General features: G+C 45.2%; 1 protein-coding gene across 1 annotated transcript; it reads left to right on the top strand.

Annotated features, from left to right (window-relative positions):
• Positions 1–59: 59 nt before the first annotated feature.
• TNN (tenascin N) lies at positions 60–16962 on the top strand (the record flags this gene model as incomplete). Its single annotated transcript, XM_082765730.1, has 16 exons — positions 60–471; positions 1433–1804; positions 2618–2881; positions 3758–3943; positions 4472–4561; positions 6109–6372; positions 7052–7315; positions 7543–7806; positions 8613–8876; positions 11070–11200; positions 11705–11837; positions 12669–12820; positions 14251–14347; positions 15038–15205; positions 15874–16037; positions 16564–16962. The coding sequence occupies 16 exons, from the start codon at positions 60–62 to the stop codon at positions 16708–16710; spliced, it is 3372 nt and encodes a 1123-aa protein (XP_082621856.1). The 3' UTR covers positions 16711–16962.
• Between the last annotated feature and the right edge of the window lie 266 nt (positions 16963–17228).

Below are 17228 nucleotides of genomic sequence, written 5' to 3'. Positions count from 1 at the left end.
TCTTTTTGAAAGTAGCTGTGCTGTTTCAGGGATCAGTGCTTCCTCTGAAAACCTGCTGGATGGATTTCCAGAGCTGGTTTGCCTTCCTAGTTGGGGTATTGCTGTGCTGTGCTGTTCAGACATCTGCCGTTCAACTTCCTGCCTCTGACAACTGCACCAGCAATGGTCAACGAATATCCTTCAGCCACTCCTACAAGATTGACTTGCCAACGTCTTCTCAGATCAAGGTGGAGGCAGATCCATTGCAGCATGTGGACAACAGTGAGGTGCAGCTAGATCCTGGGGAGACTGAGGAAAACAAAGAGCAGAATATCATCTTTAGGCACAACATCCATGTGCACAAACCCAAAGGGGACTGTGAAACTCTGGCCCACATCAAAGGTCTGCTTGAGAGGATGGAGAAGCTAGAGAAACAAGTGGTAGAGCTGAGAGAAGTCTGCAGCCCTCAGAAGTGCTGTGGGGGAAGCCAAGGTACCTAACAATTGCAGTATCTGTTTGTTTGTTTGTTTTTCTTCCCACATATAGCTTTTTTTCCTCAGAGATCTGGGGACTGGAATTCATCTGTAAGGGGTTATGGAGGTTCCCTGTGAGTGAAATGCTTGAGTCCTGTGGATGAAGTGGTGCTTGGGGTTCTGCGATGTGAAAAGAAATACCGAGGTCCCAAAATGCATTAGTATGCACCATTTCTGAAACCAGTGCAAGGGAAATCTCCCCAGGCATGTAGATGGGAGGATTCAATGGAGGAATTTTGGAGTAGAAGATGGAGAAGGCCCTTTTTGTTACCGTCTTTCCTTTCTCATTTCTGCCTCCAGAATTTTTCAGTTGTTGAAAATCATTAGCTTTATTTCTTCTTTGATACCTGACTAAAAGAGGAGCAGAGTTTCTGGTGCTGATGTTTTGTGGCAGCCACTGGCTCTGCCTGCAATCCCAGGCTTATTCAGCATGGCCTCTAAGAAAGGATTTAACAAACTGGTGTTGTTTGAGGAATGGATGCAGGGAGAAGTGCTAAGTCCTTGGATACATGAAACAAACAAACAAACAAAAAAAGACTTATAGCAGATAGGAATAATGTGCTCTCCATCTTTACAGTAACAGTGGTGAGAAGTGGTGAGCTTCACTGACAACCAGGAAGATTGAGGTTAGAGGCTGTGAAAAGCTTTCTAGTTTATTGTTTGGTGTGTTTGTGGAATCTGCACTGCTGCTGACCCTGGACAAATGCACTGGGAAAGACAACAGTGGAGGTGGTCACCTTTGGACGAGGGGCAGGTGGCCCATGTGATGCCTTCAGGTCTTTCCAGCCCATGTTTTCCCATGATAATTAAGCTTTCCCTTTAGTGGCCTTGAATGCACCTTCTCATTGCTCTGTTCCTAACTTTTTTCCTTTTTATTTTTTTTTTCTTTCACCTGCATGCTGTCCTGGTGCTCTGGCCAGGCATCTCTCCCTGCAGCGGCCACGGGACATTCCTGTACGAGACGTGCAGCTGTAAGTGCTCCGAGGGCTGGGAGGGCAGTGACTGCTCCCGCCCCACCTGCCGCTGCCACGGCCGTGGGCGCTGTGATGGTGGGAAGTGTGTCTGTGATGAGCCCTATTTTGGTGAGGATTGCAGCCAGCAGCTCTGTCCTGAGAACTGCAGTGGCAATGGGATCTGTGACAGAGCCAGAGGGGTCTGCCAGTGCTATGAGGAGTTCACCGGAGAGGACTGCAGTGAGAAACGATGTCCCGGGGACTGCAGTGGCAATGGGTTTTGTGACACAGGAGAGTGCTACTGCCATGAGGGCTTCTTTGGCCCTGACTGCTCCCAGGGTAAGAAAAGCTTGTGAGTTATTTCTGCCTCCTTTCTTTCATTCTGAGTTTCCCTTTTTCCCTCCCTGAGAAGAACTGGGCTAATCCCACAGGCAAGCCAAACCTGGAGTCACCATATTTCTCTCCAAGTTCCTGCTGGGATTGTGCTCAAGGATTGCTGAGTGGTCCATATCTTCAAGAATTGCCTGGAAAACATTTCTGAATGAGGGAAAGGAGAAAACAGGTTAAAGTACAAACCTACCTATGTGTAGCAGCTGAAGGAGAGAGAGAGGAGAATGAGAGTATCCTATAAAAAAAAAAAAAAGTTGTTTGGTATCTCAGCACAGTACTAGTTTAATCAAGAAGTCTGTGTTTGATGCCATAATCAGAAAAAGCTGGAAGGAAAATGAAGAGGGACTCCTGGCCACTCCCAGCAGAGCAGGGTTCCTGATGAGTGCTGTGTGCACTCTCAGCCCAGCACTCAATCTATAAATGTGCTGCTTGTTTCCTGCTCACTTAGGCCATTAGGGCCTCAGTCTGCTTCCGGGGGAGAAGCTGCCAGAAGGAGGCAGATTGACGAGTGCAAGCAGAATGCAAGATGGATTTCTGGCATGTCCCACAGCCACGCATCCTCCTAATTCACCTCAGAGTGAATCTGTCTGATGATCCCTTTCACTTCAGGCCAGGAGCTTCTCTGCCCATCTCCTGGGTTTTGTACAGTCCAGGAATTATTTTCCAGTCCATAAAAGGAATAATTAAATAGTGACTTTCTCATTCAGACAGACAAGGAGGTGAATGTTTGCTCTACAGATGGATGCTTTCTTTCTCTTCTAGTGCTTGCTCCTCAGAACCTGCGCCTGCTGAACTCCACAGAGGACTCCCTGACTGTCAGCTGGGACCAAGTGATTGATGTGGATAATTACCTCATTAGCTATTACCCAGTAGAACATGAGATGTTGGTGAAACAAGTCCATGTGCCCAAAGAGCGGCTCAGCTATGATATTGTGGGTCTCCACCCCAGCACCACATACAATGTCACACTACGTCATGTAAAGAAGGGGATTACCAGTGAGCCCAAGCATCTAGAAGCAAGCACAGGTAGGACCTGACAGTCTTTTTCTTCAGGGTCAAGATCTGTAGATCTTTAAATTTAGTTTCAAGCAACTAGAGCAAATGGTTTGACTTTGCAGGTTTTCAGTGTCCTGTCTGAATGCTGAAGAGCAGTTTCTCTTCCCAATCCCAGTCACAGTTTTCTGTTGTTTTCTTCTGGAGAATCTCTCTCTAGATCTGTGTTGCTGGAGCTGAAAGTATTGCAAGTTTCCTCTCTCCTTTTGTCTTGTCCAAATTGGACTGGCGTTGACACCTCTGAATTTCAGGGAATCCATGATGTTGCCCCCTGCAAGGAGCAGAAATAAAAGCAAGCAAAAAGGCAGCATGTTATTAAGACTAGCGTACTGTTTGACTGGATGAAGAAGACACTTCAGAGTAGGGAGGACATAGTTTCTATGTACACATCTGCCAAACATGCCTGCAGCAGTAAGTTTTCCTCATAGTCTCTTTCCAGGACTGAATGAACCTGATGTTACTGAGAACAGGAGGTTGTGTATGGAAAGACTGTATTTGAAGCAGTCTCTCTAGAAATGAAATGCTATTTTATTAGCAGCTCATGGCATGCTGGCTGCCTGCCCTTGGCCAAAAGTGAGAAGTTGGGTTATTTTGACTTTTTCTTTTTTTTTTTTTTCCCCTAGCACAATAGGTGGGAGATGATAACATGCCAACTCAAGAGCTTTCTGTCTCATGGATAAAACTAAGCCTTTTTAAAAACATGTTGTGCTGTACCGATGTAGCTTTTCAGTTTCGCTGAGGAAAATGTCTCGGGTCTAAGAGAAGGCAACTGGGGAGGGAGGAGGACCTTATAGTCACTTTCTGATGCTGATGCTGCTTCCTCCGGGCACTCTGCTTTGTGCTTTCCAGTCCTGTCAGCACCCAGTGCCATCTGGATGGCAGAGGAGATGGAGCACTCCCTAGAAGTGGAGTGGGAGAACCCACCAATGGATGTGGATTATTACAAGCTGAAGTTCAGGTCCCTGGTGGAGATGGATGAGAAGCAGGTTGTGGTACCCAAAAGCAGTGACCCCAAGAGCAGACACATTGTGACTGGTGAGTACTTGTGACTATTCCAAATTGGACAAGGACAGGGAGAAGTGGTAGGAGTGATTGATTTTGGTCATAGTCCTGAGACAATTCTCTCTCAAGTGTTCTCCTTCACCTTCTGACCACTGTAGGCCAGAGTAAGATCTACTGGGATTCCCCTATCCCATAATAACGGGTACCTCCACAAGGAGAAAGTTTCTGTGCCATACGGATAACAGGTTTCAAGGTATTCAGCTTTAATTCTGTTCTTGTCAGAAATAAAACATTTTCTATTTCAGAGCTGGGAATACGGATGTTAGGGAAGTCCTCACTTACTGTGGTCAATGTAAACCCTAATGGCAAGACTGGAGTGCCACCAAGGCATTCTCAAGATGAATGGAAGTTTAGATAGAAATCCACGTTTTACTTTGATCTCTGCTGCAAACTTTTGTTGTAGACTTGTGTAGAATTGTGTAGACTAAACAAAATAGCTTTGTTTAAGAAAAAATTCTGTCTTTCCTACTTGTTGGTAATGCTCCCTTTTGCTCTTATTAGGCCTGAAACCTGGCACGGAGTACGAGGTCACTGTCATACCTGTGAAAGATGGTAAAGAGGGGAAACCATCCTCAGTGAGTGGCAAGACTGGTAGGTGGGAAGTTTCTTTAATGCTAATGATGTTACTACAGGGTTCAGGGACAGTTCAAGGCTGCGAAAGGTACTCAGTTGGCTGTTTTCTTTATGCATACTGCAGTCAGGCGGGGGTACTTATGTGTTGTTTAAGCTTGTCTATGTTGTTTGTTAAACACTAAACCTAGTCTTAGCTCAGTCTTCTGCCTTGGTTTTAAACCTATGGTATCTTTACCCTTAACTTGAAATGAGCTCAGAGCCAGGCCCAGCAGTAACTCTGAGTTTGCTTGTTCATGCCTTCCCTACCCAGACCATTGACAATTTAGTCTTGCTGAGACCTAGCGCACAATTTCCAGTCTGTGTATAGCTGCTGCTGATGACTGCTTTGCAGACATTGGCTGCTGGTGATTTGTCTGGCCTCTGAGCTCAGGAGCAATAAAAAAGGTAAGTTCTTCTTCCTTCTTGTATTCCCTGGCTCCAGCATTATTTTTCTGTTCACCAGGCTGTGACTGAACAGTAGTGGATATTTTTCCTATAAATGGCAGCACAGTCATTCCAGACTTTTAAGCAGGTCTCGAAAATCTGTTGGTTCTTTGATGCTTCAAACTCTTCAAAAACATGGCAGAATGTTTATGGGGTAGTTACTGTATTGCAAAAGGGAGTCTGAAGAATTTTGAAGTCTCATTCTACCTGTAAAACACTGGAAACTCTGAAAATCGATTTTCTTACAAAAGGGAGGGCGAGCGGCATCCAAAGACTGGAAAATACCAAATCAGGCCTGACATTCCTGAGTAAATTGTTCCATTAAAAATAAATTGATGTAAGACAACAAAACCTACAGCCTCTCCACTGTCATTTTAAGGCTGTGCTTCTTGCACATAGATTCTGTTTATTTGAAACTCCTATAGGTTAAGGTTAATGATCCTTGTGGGTCCCTTTCAACTCAGGGTATTCTATGATGGCATGATTCTATGAGTGCCCTTTGCTCATGTTTTCAAGCTGTTCTTCACAAACGTGGGGGCAGGAAAACTTGAAAAAAAAATCACAATGAATCCTGTTCATTTTCTTATATAACCTCTGAAATTTAGGACTAGAACAAATACCAGTTATTGCAAGAGCCAACACTAAACATCACCTAAAATAGCAGTAGTCTGGGGGAGTCTGAGAGACAGGTTTGCAGGGTAGGCAGAAAGGAAGAAGCAACAAATGGCTGACACCAGAGACCCAGAAAGGATGAGTGCTGTGAGAAGGGCAGGCACAGAGGTAGTGCTAGAATCATTACCCAAAGAAAGTGAGGTAAGAGGACTGTAAGATCTTCCTACAGAAAGTAATAGATTGTTTCATCTAGAAGGCGGAAAAATCTTGGTTTCTTCCTACCCTGACTATTCTGGATCCTTATGGATACCTTTCTTTCTTGAGGGGCTGTAGGAGGAGCCTGGATGACCGTTAAAACTGGTTAGAGCAGCAAGGCAAAATGAAGGAAACGTGTCCATGCTATGACAGGTATATCTGTGGATTAACTTGCATGGAGTTTCCTAATCCTTTGTTTCAAAATGTTCTCCCAGGAATTGATAGCCCAACCAATGTGGTGACAGACCGAGTGTCAGAGGATACAGCCACTGTCTCATGGAATAAAGTGGAGGCTCCCATAGACAGGTACATGGTGAGATACACTTCAGATGATGGGGACATCAAGGAAATAGAGGTGGGCAGTGAAAACAGCATCATCACCTTACTGGATCTGAAGCCAGGCATGGAATATATCATCCACATCTGGGCAGAGAAGGGTCCCCAGAGGAGCAAGAAGGCCAGCACCAGAGCTGTGACAGGTAAGTTGTAGCAGCAGCAGCAGGAGGGAGCTAGGTTTGAATTTCAAACTCAATTTATTAATGTTTCAGTACAGCTTCTGCATTGCATGGGTTTTTAATAAGGCAAAAAAATCATGTCATTTTTACCTGTGTGGCTGAACAGGTCTCCAGCTTAGGAGAAGGTTCTTCTTTTTTGAGTCCTGTTATGGACCAGTTACTGTCAGTAGTGAGAGCACCGAAACACAGCCAAAGCTAAAGCCTTGTAACTGGAATGTGTAATTTATGCCTTGTCTTAAAAATGCCATAAGCCACCTCTAAGCTGTTCGCTGGGTGACTCTTGTGACCTTGCCCAGCTGTGCTGTGGGCTCATACAGGTTTTTCACGGTCATAACAGGGTTCCTTAAAAAGGAAAAGCAAATGTATTGGTATCATGTCATAAGGTAAGAATCATGTCAGGAATCAAATCTCCTGAACAGGACATTTGGTCACTGTCCTCTGGTGGCAGGGAGCTTTAATTGCAGGGGTGCTTGCAGCTGCATCTGCAGCTCGATTGGGGAACTCCTTGAAGCACTGTTTTGCACAGTTCTTATGGTTCAGCCAGCCATGTGGCCGTGCAGGAGCAGTTTCCATCGACTGTTTTAGACCATTGTGATCACCACAGTGCTATACTAAAACTTCTTATAACTATTTCTGCTTATAGAAATCGACAGCCCAACTAAGCTGTTGACTAACCAAGTGACAGAGGATGCAATTACTGTTTCCTGGAACAAAGTCCTGGCTTCAATAGACAGATACAGAGTGAGTTACACATCGGCTGATGGGTATACAGAGGAGAGAGAAGTGGAGAAAGACAAGAATGTCACCATCTTAGCAGGACTGAAGACGGGCATGGAGTATGTGATTCGTGTCTGGGCAGAAAAGGGAGAACAACAGAGCAAGAGGGCCAGCACTGAGGCTGTGACAGGTAAGAGAACAAGGGTGAATTAAGAGCATAAGTGACAGCCCAGCTTTGCCTTAATGCTGAATAAGCCTCTCCCAAGGCAGTTTCACTGCTTTTTTTTTTTTTGGGGGGGGGGGGGGGGGGTGGAAGTCCTGTAGGTGGGTACTCCTGGAGTCTCCTCCAGGAGTCTCCTGGTGGCTCAGCACAGCCAGACTGTGACAACTTGTGTTTTTAACTTTTTCACTCTGCAGATATTGACAGTCCCGCTCACCTGGTGACTGATCAAGTGACAGAGAGGACAGCCACTATCTCCTGGGACAGGGTCCACGCTCCCATAGATAGGTACATGCTGAACTACACCTCTGCTGATGGTGACACTGAGGAGATAGAAGTGGGGAAGAACAAGGCTGCCACAACTCTGATAGAACTGAAACCTGGCACTAAATATGTCATCTACCTCTGGGCAGAGAAGGGAACCCGGCAGAGCAAGAGGACCAGCACTGAGGCAGTGACAGGTATCTCAGGAGAATCTCTGTGGTACTACACAACACTGTGATGCAAAGGTGATCTCTGTTTCTGGCCCATTTCCTTCTGGCTTGTTGCAGAGCATATGCTAGACAGCAGTTCATCTTGTGGTCACCTATGATGAGAAAACATCCATGTTCCCAGCACCTTAAGATAGAAAGCTTCAGATAGAAATGGTGTTGCTCCTTGAGTCAAGAGGAAAAATGCTAATTGCTTATAGGAACTAATAACTGAACTGGTCTGTTCAGAAACTATCAGAGCAGCAGAAGCTGCATTGTGCTTTAGTAAAGCACTGTGGTCCTCACTTACCAGCACTGCCTGCTGATTTTGGTGTCCAGGTGTGGCTGAGTGCTGCCTGGCAGTGTATATTGCTGCTGTTGAACCCTGCTCAAACTTAAGGTGGTTCAACTACTGCCACTAATAAGAAAAGTGTTTACCTGTGAATCCGGACTTGGAAGGGAATGATCCCATTTTACTCATCTTCTATAACTTGAAAAGGTAGAGAATTGTCTGAGCCCAGAAGAAGTCTCTTAAATATCAGTAATTCATTTAATATAATGAAGGCTTTTGCTCACAGGAATTGGCTGCTTAGCTAGGCTGAAGACTGACTGACTGGCAGCTTCCTGGGAATGGGGGATAGACGGGGCAGGACACAGGTCTTATGACCCTGATTAACTTGAAACCAGACATGGTGTACACCATCTATATCATGGGTATTTAGAAAGCAAGAGCTTTAAAGAGCAACGTGTATGTCTTTCAGTTACTCATGCTTTATATTTCACACTTTATTTCTTAGAAATGGACAGCCCAAAGAATCTGGTAGCAGACCAAGTGACAGAGGACTCAGCCACCATCTCTTGGGATAGCGTCGAAGCTCCCATAGATAGGTATATGGTGAGCTACACTTCTGCTGATGGGGACACCAAGGAAATGGAAGTGGGGAAAGCCAAGAGCATTACAACTCTGACAGGACTAAATGCAGGCATGAAGTATACCATCCATCTCTGGGCAGAGTTGGGAAGCAAACAGAGCAAGAGGGCAAGCACGGATGTACTGACAGGTAACTGTGGGTGGAAGGGAAGAGGAACAGGGTAGAGCCCCACTCTCTTGTTATTTTACGGTTTGTGGTCTCCAATTGCATTAGTGGGTAATGAAGATCCACAGTGGTAAACCCATTCTGGAGATAAGTGTGTGATTATAGCCTGGTATAGCAGAGACTATTACAGGCTGCAACAGAAGAGGCAGATGTCATAACACAGGAGTTGTGACAGCTGAGTACTGACCTTATTTCACTTGTCCTTAATCAAAAGTGTGCAGTGCTTTGCATGCTGCTATCGAGCCTAACAGTAACAGAGGTTTAACATCCGAAAGTTAAAATGTCTTAGATTCAGGGACAGTTAAAAATAATGGCCTGACTCATGACCCTAGGCTGGTCCTAGGAGACTGCGAAACAGGCTTAAATCTGTCCTGTTCAGTCAGCCATAAGGATTATGGTGTTCTGGGAATATTTCAGGGTCACTCCATATCCACTGGCCTTGCTAACATACATTTTTTTAGCTTCTGAGTCAAGCTGGTGTGAGATAGAACAGATAAAGCTTAGATTTGGGGCAAGTTGCCAGACAGTTCCCCAGTGCTTACAGAGGTTGAGGGCAGCTGATGGGGACAAATGAAGAAACTCAAGGAGAGTTTCAGCAAACTGTTTTTTTTTTTTTTTTTTTTTTTTTCAACTAGAATGAAAATGGATGCATATAGAAATTTCACAAGAAGTGAAACTGCCCAGAGAGGGAATGCATTTAGCATCAGTAGGGATATTTTTGATATATCTGCACACATTTTTCCTCGTAGTGATGTATTTCCAAATAAAATGACACCTGATAAAACAGTCCAACTTCTGATGAAAAAAATACATTTCTTAACTCTAGGTGATGGTTGCTTATTCCCTATCATTAAAACAAGCTGTAGCAGGGAGCTATTTGCAGTAATATCCTTAAGCCGTGGAAATTGCCGGCCTTTAGGAATAGCACTGTCAAATCTGAGGACTGTCTCTAAGGCTGCACTTCCCACCACTTGTTTTTTCTAATGGATTTGATACCTTTTAGCTCCCTCTTCTGTCCAACAGGAGGTGTACATATAATGAGCACCTCTAAGAGGATTTCTGAGTCATTTCATTTAAAGCAATTGTGTAGTAGTCTCCCATACCAAGCATGAGTTCACTAACAATGACCTAATGCTTCACTCAGGAACCTATTGAATAGCTATTTTCAATTATAATGGATAGCTTGTGTTTTGAACAACATGTGTGACTTCAGAGTTCTGTCACTTTGTTGTATTTGGTGTTTTGATTTCTTCTGTTTTTATATGTTTGTTAAGTGGTAATCCTATGTACACGGAATCCAGAGAAGCCACACTGCTCTGCTCTTCTTGTTTATCTAAAAAAGACATGGCTTGGCCTTGTCTTCATCTCTGGCCTTCTCACAAGTCTAATATTTCATTGTTGCATTATAATCCTTGTTACCATTGTCCTCCTAATGCTCTTCAAGGTCTGAAAGACCTTGCCTGGTTTATAGAGACAAGAACTGAATCAAAGGGCAAGTTAAATGGTATGCCCATTGTCAACCACAGAGATCTACAGAGGAACAGGGAATTGTGCTGAATTACTCAGTTGTAGTTTGCCATAAACTCAGGCATGCTTCAGGGTTGGAGCACTCTTCCCTCAAGGCCTGCACTGCCCACCAAGTAACCTCTCTCTAAAACATGGAAGTCCATAAGAACCTACTGCTGTTTTCTATAAGAGATTCCCCAAACACCAGAATATAGCAAGCATAGGGTGAAAATTAGTGAGAGGCTGCTTCCATTAGTGTTACTACTAGCTGAGCTTTAGAAATTTGCTTTTATCATTAGGGAAGCACTGGACCCCTGTTGTGGTTACCTCATAAGACAGATGCTTTTTGACACTTGCTGTGAACTGCCTTTTTCTCGGGCTTCTCAGGCAGGTGGATCAGGGGCTCCCAGACCCTGGGAGTCCCTGTACAGTTGAGCCAGTTGCAGGGCTGCAAAGCACCAAGTCTGATCTATAACAGACCTTGCCATGGTTGGTCTAGGCTGCTTCTTGCTAGCCATGAGCTTCACCAAGTAACTTCTGTAGTTCCCAGGTAACAGGATCAGGCATTGAAAGTTCTGCTCAGGCTCTATGATGGAGTTGCTGTCTTTCCTTTATGCAAAGGGACTTGAATCTTCATTTCTTTTTCAATAGAGATTGATCCTCCCAAGAACCTGCGTGTATCAGATGTGACTCAGTCTACTGGTGTAGTTACCTGGACTCCTCCTGCAGCACAGATTGATGGCTATTCTCTGACCTACCAGGGTCCAGATGGCACCAGCAAGGTATGGTGAATTCCTCAGCCCTGCCAAACCCTCTGAGATAACCCCTGTGGTTATAGGCTCTGCCAGTTGGATCTCGTGGGTGTATGGACAACAGGGAAACAATGTTGAGGGGGAATCTATGCTATCCATAGCCTGGGGAGGCAGAACCTAAGGCTTTCAGGAGTAGAAGCTGTGGAGGGACTTCATGACGGTGCAGTGCCTCTTCCCAACAGATGTTCAGGGTGAAGAGAACAGGTTTGCTACTTCAGTTTGCTTTTCTAACATGGAAGAGTAGCACTCAGCAGGGATAAAGTAATAGTGTCGTAACAGTGTTTCTTGAGACCCTGCTCCAATTTTTCCTTCTGAGGAAATGGACTCCACATCTCAAGGGTATGCAGCCAGTGTGTGCCTGTCTGAACTCTACAAGAAAAGCCCATAAATAGATACAGAGTGTGAGGCACTGTAGTCCAGAAAAGCTAAATGCTATTCAAACTTGGGTTGATCTTCAGTTGTTTTATTTGGCAGGCAGTGCAGCTGGGTCCTAGAGAACAACGGTTTGTGCTGGAAGGACTGGAACAAGGAGCAAAATATACCATTTTTGTGATGGCCTATAAGGGAGATCGCCAGAGCAGAAAGACAAACAGTACCTTCTCAACAGGTAGGATCGGGCCTTGGTGTTGCACTTTCCCCTGGGCTCTGCAGCTGTTATGTTTTATGGTAAAGGTCAGGGATGGAGTTCCTGTTCTACAGATACACTGGGAAACTATGTGATTAGAAGCAAGCCATCTAGTGAGTCAACAGCTTGTCTTCTGGCTGATTGTCTGTTCTAAGCCACACCATCTGGAGGCTTGAGAACACAACAGGATGGAGCAAGTGGAGATTGCCCACATTGGTCAGTGCTGCTGGCAAACCTTGCTGGCCAAGGGCAGGACAAAGCCTCCTGGTGAGCTGCCAGCAGGCAGAAGAGATTATAAGCTAGGGATTGTTCTGCACCGTTCTCTTAATAATAGGGTGCAGTTATATAAGTACTGTTGTAGCATTGGGCAGCTGCCTGGGTTGTTTTCAGAGATCAGGATATGTGCACCAGGATGACAGCAAATCAAACAAAATCTCACGCCAGCTTGATGTGGGAGTCTCTTGTACCATGCCAGTCCTCACAGAGGCTGCCAATTGTGGACGGGTTGTGAGATGCAGAGAAAATAAACTCCCTGATTACTGGCATTCCCACCATCACAGGCAAGGGCTCCTTGTCCTGCTCTCACTGTGACCCAAGACGGCATCTCTTGCAGCCTCTGGTGGCCCCATCCATGTGCCAACTCCCAAGCAGTGGGGAAGGCTGCCTGCAGCTACCTGCTGGTGCAGCTGGGCACTTCCTTTTCTTCTCATCCAGAACCATTGTCTGTAGGAGATTCCTAAGGGTGTGAGATGCCTGCTCCAGCTTTATGGCCTACCTTGCTGATGTTCTGTCTTGCCCTCTCTCTTCTCCCAGTTAGCTTCCTCTACCCATATCCAGCAGACTGCAGCCAGATACAGCAGAATGGAGATGCCCTGAGCGGCACGTACACCATTTACCTCAATGGAGACAGCAGCAGGCCAATGCAGGTGTACTGTGACATGACCACTGATGGAGGCGGGTGGATAGTGAGTGCTTCTCTGATTTATTTTTATTTTTTAAATGAATATGGTCAAGTGAACCTCATACTGGGCTTAGCTGATGCTTTTTCCTCTGCTGCCCTGCTGTGTTTCAGCTCCTGCCTTGATGGAGTAGCAATGTTTTAGGAAGGGAGGTGGATGTTGATGGATAACTCTCAGACAGACAGTAGAAAAGCTGTGAGAGGCTGAGTGGCTCAAAAGCTTGACGGGGGATGCTGGACTCTTCATTACTTGTTCATGAGTGTGACTCGAGGCTTATATTGTTGCTGATTGAGGGTAATCACTGAGTTATGGCAGTTTAACATGCTGCCTCTTGCCAGTTGGGGCAAAGACAAGTTAGTACAACTCATCTTAAAGATCTTTTGTAATAAATTGACTAAGCTAGGTTATCTCATCTTGACCACAGTGTAAGGTTACATGTATGGACAGTTAATGCAGTTCAGCTGATGGTAATGTTTTAAATGCTAGTACTGTGAGTCTGCACCCGGACTGTGACCACACAAGTGAGTCACTCAAGGGAAGCTGGAGGGAGAACACAGGCACTTTGAGGTGAAGAATTTGTATAAGGGTGAAATAATGAATCTGAGATTCTCCCTAAATGACCAAATAAAAAATCTTCATTCCCTTCTTCAATTTTTATTTTCACTGATAAGTGATTTTCACCACTGAAACAAATTGTGTGTTACTGCCCAAGTTCTGCTGATTCTGGTGAAGTTTAGAAACCTAAAGGTACCTCTGTATCTTGTCCATAAGCCTGATTTGCCCAAGTGTTGAGATCAGGTGGGGATTTGCAGGATCCTTGCCTGCAGGGATTAGTGGAAAAGTAAATTGTACAATTTGTACAACTAAGTATTCACCCCAGGTGTTTTTTCGCTCTACAATTACCTTAAAGGAGGGTATAGCAAGATGGAGATGGGTCTCTTTTCCCAAGCGCTAAGTGAGAAGACAAGAAGAAATGGCCTTAAATTGTGCCAAGGCAGTGTAGGTTGGCTATTAGGAAAAAATTCTTCACTGAAAGGATTGTGAAGTATTGGAACAAGCTATTCAGGAAAAGTAGCTGAGTCACTGGGGATCTGAGGTCACTGAGTCTATGGAGAGGTCTTCATAAAACATGCGGATGTAGTGCTTGGTGACATGGTTTAGTGGGGGACTTGGCAGTGCTGGGTTAAAGGTTGGACCAGCTGATCTTAGAGGTGTTTTTCAACCTTAGTGAGTATTTGATTCTTTGGAGTCAGAAAATGAAAACGAATGCATGTGTACCCTGATCAGCTGCAGCATACCATTAGCTAGACTTGTCTGTTCCTGAACACTTCACCTTTCAGAGTGTATTTGAATCACAATGAGGATTTCTCACCCCAATACTGTTTGTCTCTCCTCAGCCTGCTGTGAACTCTCACTCAGCAATTCTTGCTTTGCAGGTGTTTCAGAGGCGGAACACAGGCGAGCTGGATTTCTACAAACGTTGGAAAAATTATGTGGAAGGCTTCGGAAATCCCACTGGGGAATTTTGGCTTGGTACAGTACAAGGGTGTTACTGGCGAAGAGCTGAAGATTAGCGTTGTAGAAGCACCTAAATGTTGAAATACCCAGGCCCTGCTGAGCCTTCAGTCTTCACCTGTCAGCTTTTGTGTCTTCCCTGGAAGTGCTAATGAAACACTGAGGATCTGTAAAGGCTTGCTAAGTCTTTCCACTGACAAGTTTGAGGTTTGGAGTGGTCCCAGAGCAAGCCATATTCTGGAAATTGCATGCTCCTATAAGAGGAGAAATAAAGAAATTACACTGATGAAAATGTAAAATCTATGGTATTGTGCAAAACCTAGTGTGCTGTCATTTTTGTTAGCTAGCTCTGCTTGGATCAGAGAATCCAGCCCTAAATAGGTCAAGGTTTTTGGAGCAAGGGTCTTTGAATGTTGGAAAAAATAATTGGAAAAAATAATTGGAAAAATAATGTTGCACAGTCTGTCTCATGCTGCTTTAAGCTTCTTTTTTTTTTTTTTTTTTCCCTGACAATGTTATCTCTTGACAAAAAAAAAATGGGATAAGACAGCATAAACTTGGCAAAATGTCATGACAGCATCAAGCAGGGAAGGAGGCAGGCAGGAAATAGCTGATTTAACCAAAATGGCCACAGGGTGAGATTCCAGGACTGCAAAGGTGAACAGGCTTTTCCCTTTTAAAAGTATTTTTTTTTTTTCTTCCCTCTAGGTCTTGACCAGCTGCACAATCTCACAAGCAGCAGCCCCATCCGCTATGAGCTGCGGGTGGATCTGCGGACAGCCAATGAGTCTGCCTACGCTGTCTACGACTTCTTCCAGGTTGCCTCTAGCAGAGAGAGATACAGGCTGTCGGTGGGGAATTACAGAGGCAATGCTGGTGAGGAGTGCCTGTGACTCGTGCTCCCTCTGCTTCACACAGGGGAGCAAATGCTGGGGCCTTTATGTTGTTTTTGCCAGTAGCATGGCAGCTTGTTAGGTCAGGTTAGATTGGATGTGGCTCGTTTTGAGGAGAGATGTCTGTACTTCCCAGGAGGACTGAGCAGGGCTGTCTCCTGTTGAGGATGGGAGAAAGTTGCTCTTTTGCTGGGAAGAGAATTGCTCTGTGACCCAGAGAAACACCAGCTGAACAGGCATGAAGCAGTTCCATGAGATAACCTGTGCCCATGGGGGAGCAACTTCTGGGGCTCCCCAGCTGAGAAATACAAAGAGAACTTTTTTTTTGTTCAGAAGGGGAGTTTGCTCAGCAGTAGGATCTATCCTCGTGCTGGCTTCTGCCACTAGCAAATCCTTACCATTGCCATTGTGTCCATAGTCTTCCACTTACTTTTTAATCTCCTGCTGCCCTAAGATCTGCATCTTCAGCAGCAGAGGACCCAGCCCTTGGACATGGCCTCTAATAGCAGCCAATTAGAAATTATTCTCCAGCCCCATCCTGCATTGTTGCCTTTCCCCTGACAGGCCTGCTTTGTTCTGCCTGACATAAACACTCAAGCCGAGCAACTGCACTCCCTTATTCCTATTCATGTCTGCAATTCCTTCCCTTAGGGGATGCCATGACCTACCACAATGGCTGGAAGTTCACAACGTGGGACAGAGACAATGATGTGGCTCTCAGCAACTGTGCTCTGACACACCATGGCGCGTGGTGGTACAAGAACTGCCACTTGGCCAACCTTAACGGGAAATACGGGGAGAGCAAACACAGTGAGGTGAGTGGCACATCTCTGTGTGATGGTCAGCTCTTCTCACTAGCCTTAGGAAGACTCACAGAGGGTGGGTGCTGCAGCAGAAGAGATTGCCAAGGCTATTTTAACTCATTTCATGTGAAAGGAAAATTATCCATAAGGAAGCTCACGGATCTTACTCAGTTATTCTCCCTCGATCCAGAGGGTTTGAGCTCACAGCCTCCTGATTCCTGTGTGGATGGAGATATCGGAGGTGGAACTGTCTTGATGCACAGGGGAACAGAGAAAAGAGCAAGTGCTTTCAGTACATGCCTTGATGTGTGTCTTATTGTACATTCTGATTTTTGTGCTTGAAGACAGCTCAGTCCAGTTGGGTTCCAAAGCAGACAGATTTAGTTTGTATTAGGAGTGTCTGGAAAACTGATTACAATTACAGCTAAAATCTGGTGAACAATAGCATCTCTGTTTGTGGGGTGGAGGGAGAGTGGCAAACTCCTAGCACCGATCTGCTTGCTTTAATAAAAGGCATTCCTTGTTTTTTTTTTCCCAGGGAGTGAACTGGGAGCCATGGAAGGGCCATGAGTTCTCCATCCCTTTTACCGAGATGAAGATCCGTCCTCAGTCTTCTAGTAATGAGTCAATCCTTGGGAGGAGGAAGAGAACTCTACAGGGAAGGAGGAAGAAGATCAGGGCTTAAATTGTCCTCTGTGCAGGACCCCAAAATTATTATTTGGTATTTCTTATCAAAGTTAGGTTTGGATGACTTTTTCCAACACTTTGGAAGCAACTGTCGACCAACTTGCCCCCAGAAGGCTCTGTGTCTGCAGCCCAGCCTGCTTCCAGCCTTTGGAGCTCCTGACAGGTGATCTGTCAGAGACTGGGAGGGGGCTCGCTGGGGGCATTAGGCTTGTAGCTTCCCTGGTTGGCTAAATGTGACAAGGACCTGCTTGATCCAATGTACGCAACTTTTATGAATTGCGTGTAAAACAAGTGTTAATACATGCTATTGTTTCTTAAAACCCAGCTTGCTGACTCCTTGTTTCTCTGGTGCCATCCACCTCAGACTTCAACAAAAATAAATTTGATCCCACTGAAAAATGAAAGCTCCCTACATTGTACCAGAGGGCACTTTCCTGAGACAGTCTCCTTCACTTGGTCTGTAGTCCTCGTTTCTTTTCCCCTCATCTTCTGGGGCACAGCATTCCTTTCTCTGCC

Source organism: Aythya marila, assembly GCF_965140915.1.
Source record: "Aythya marila genome assembly, chromosome: 8".
Lineage (NCBI taxonomy): Eukaryota > Metazoa > Chordata > Aves > Anseriformes > Anatidae > Aythya > Aythya marila.
The sequence above is the reverse complement of the archived record's forward strand: the minus strand, read 5'-3'. Positions and strand labels throughout refer to the sequence as shown.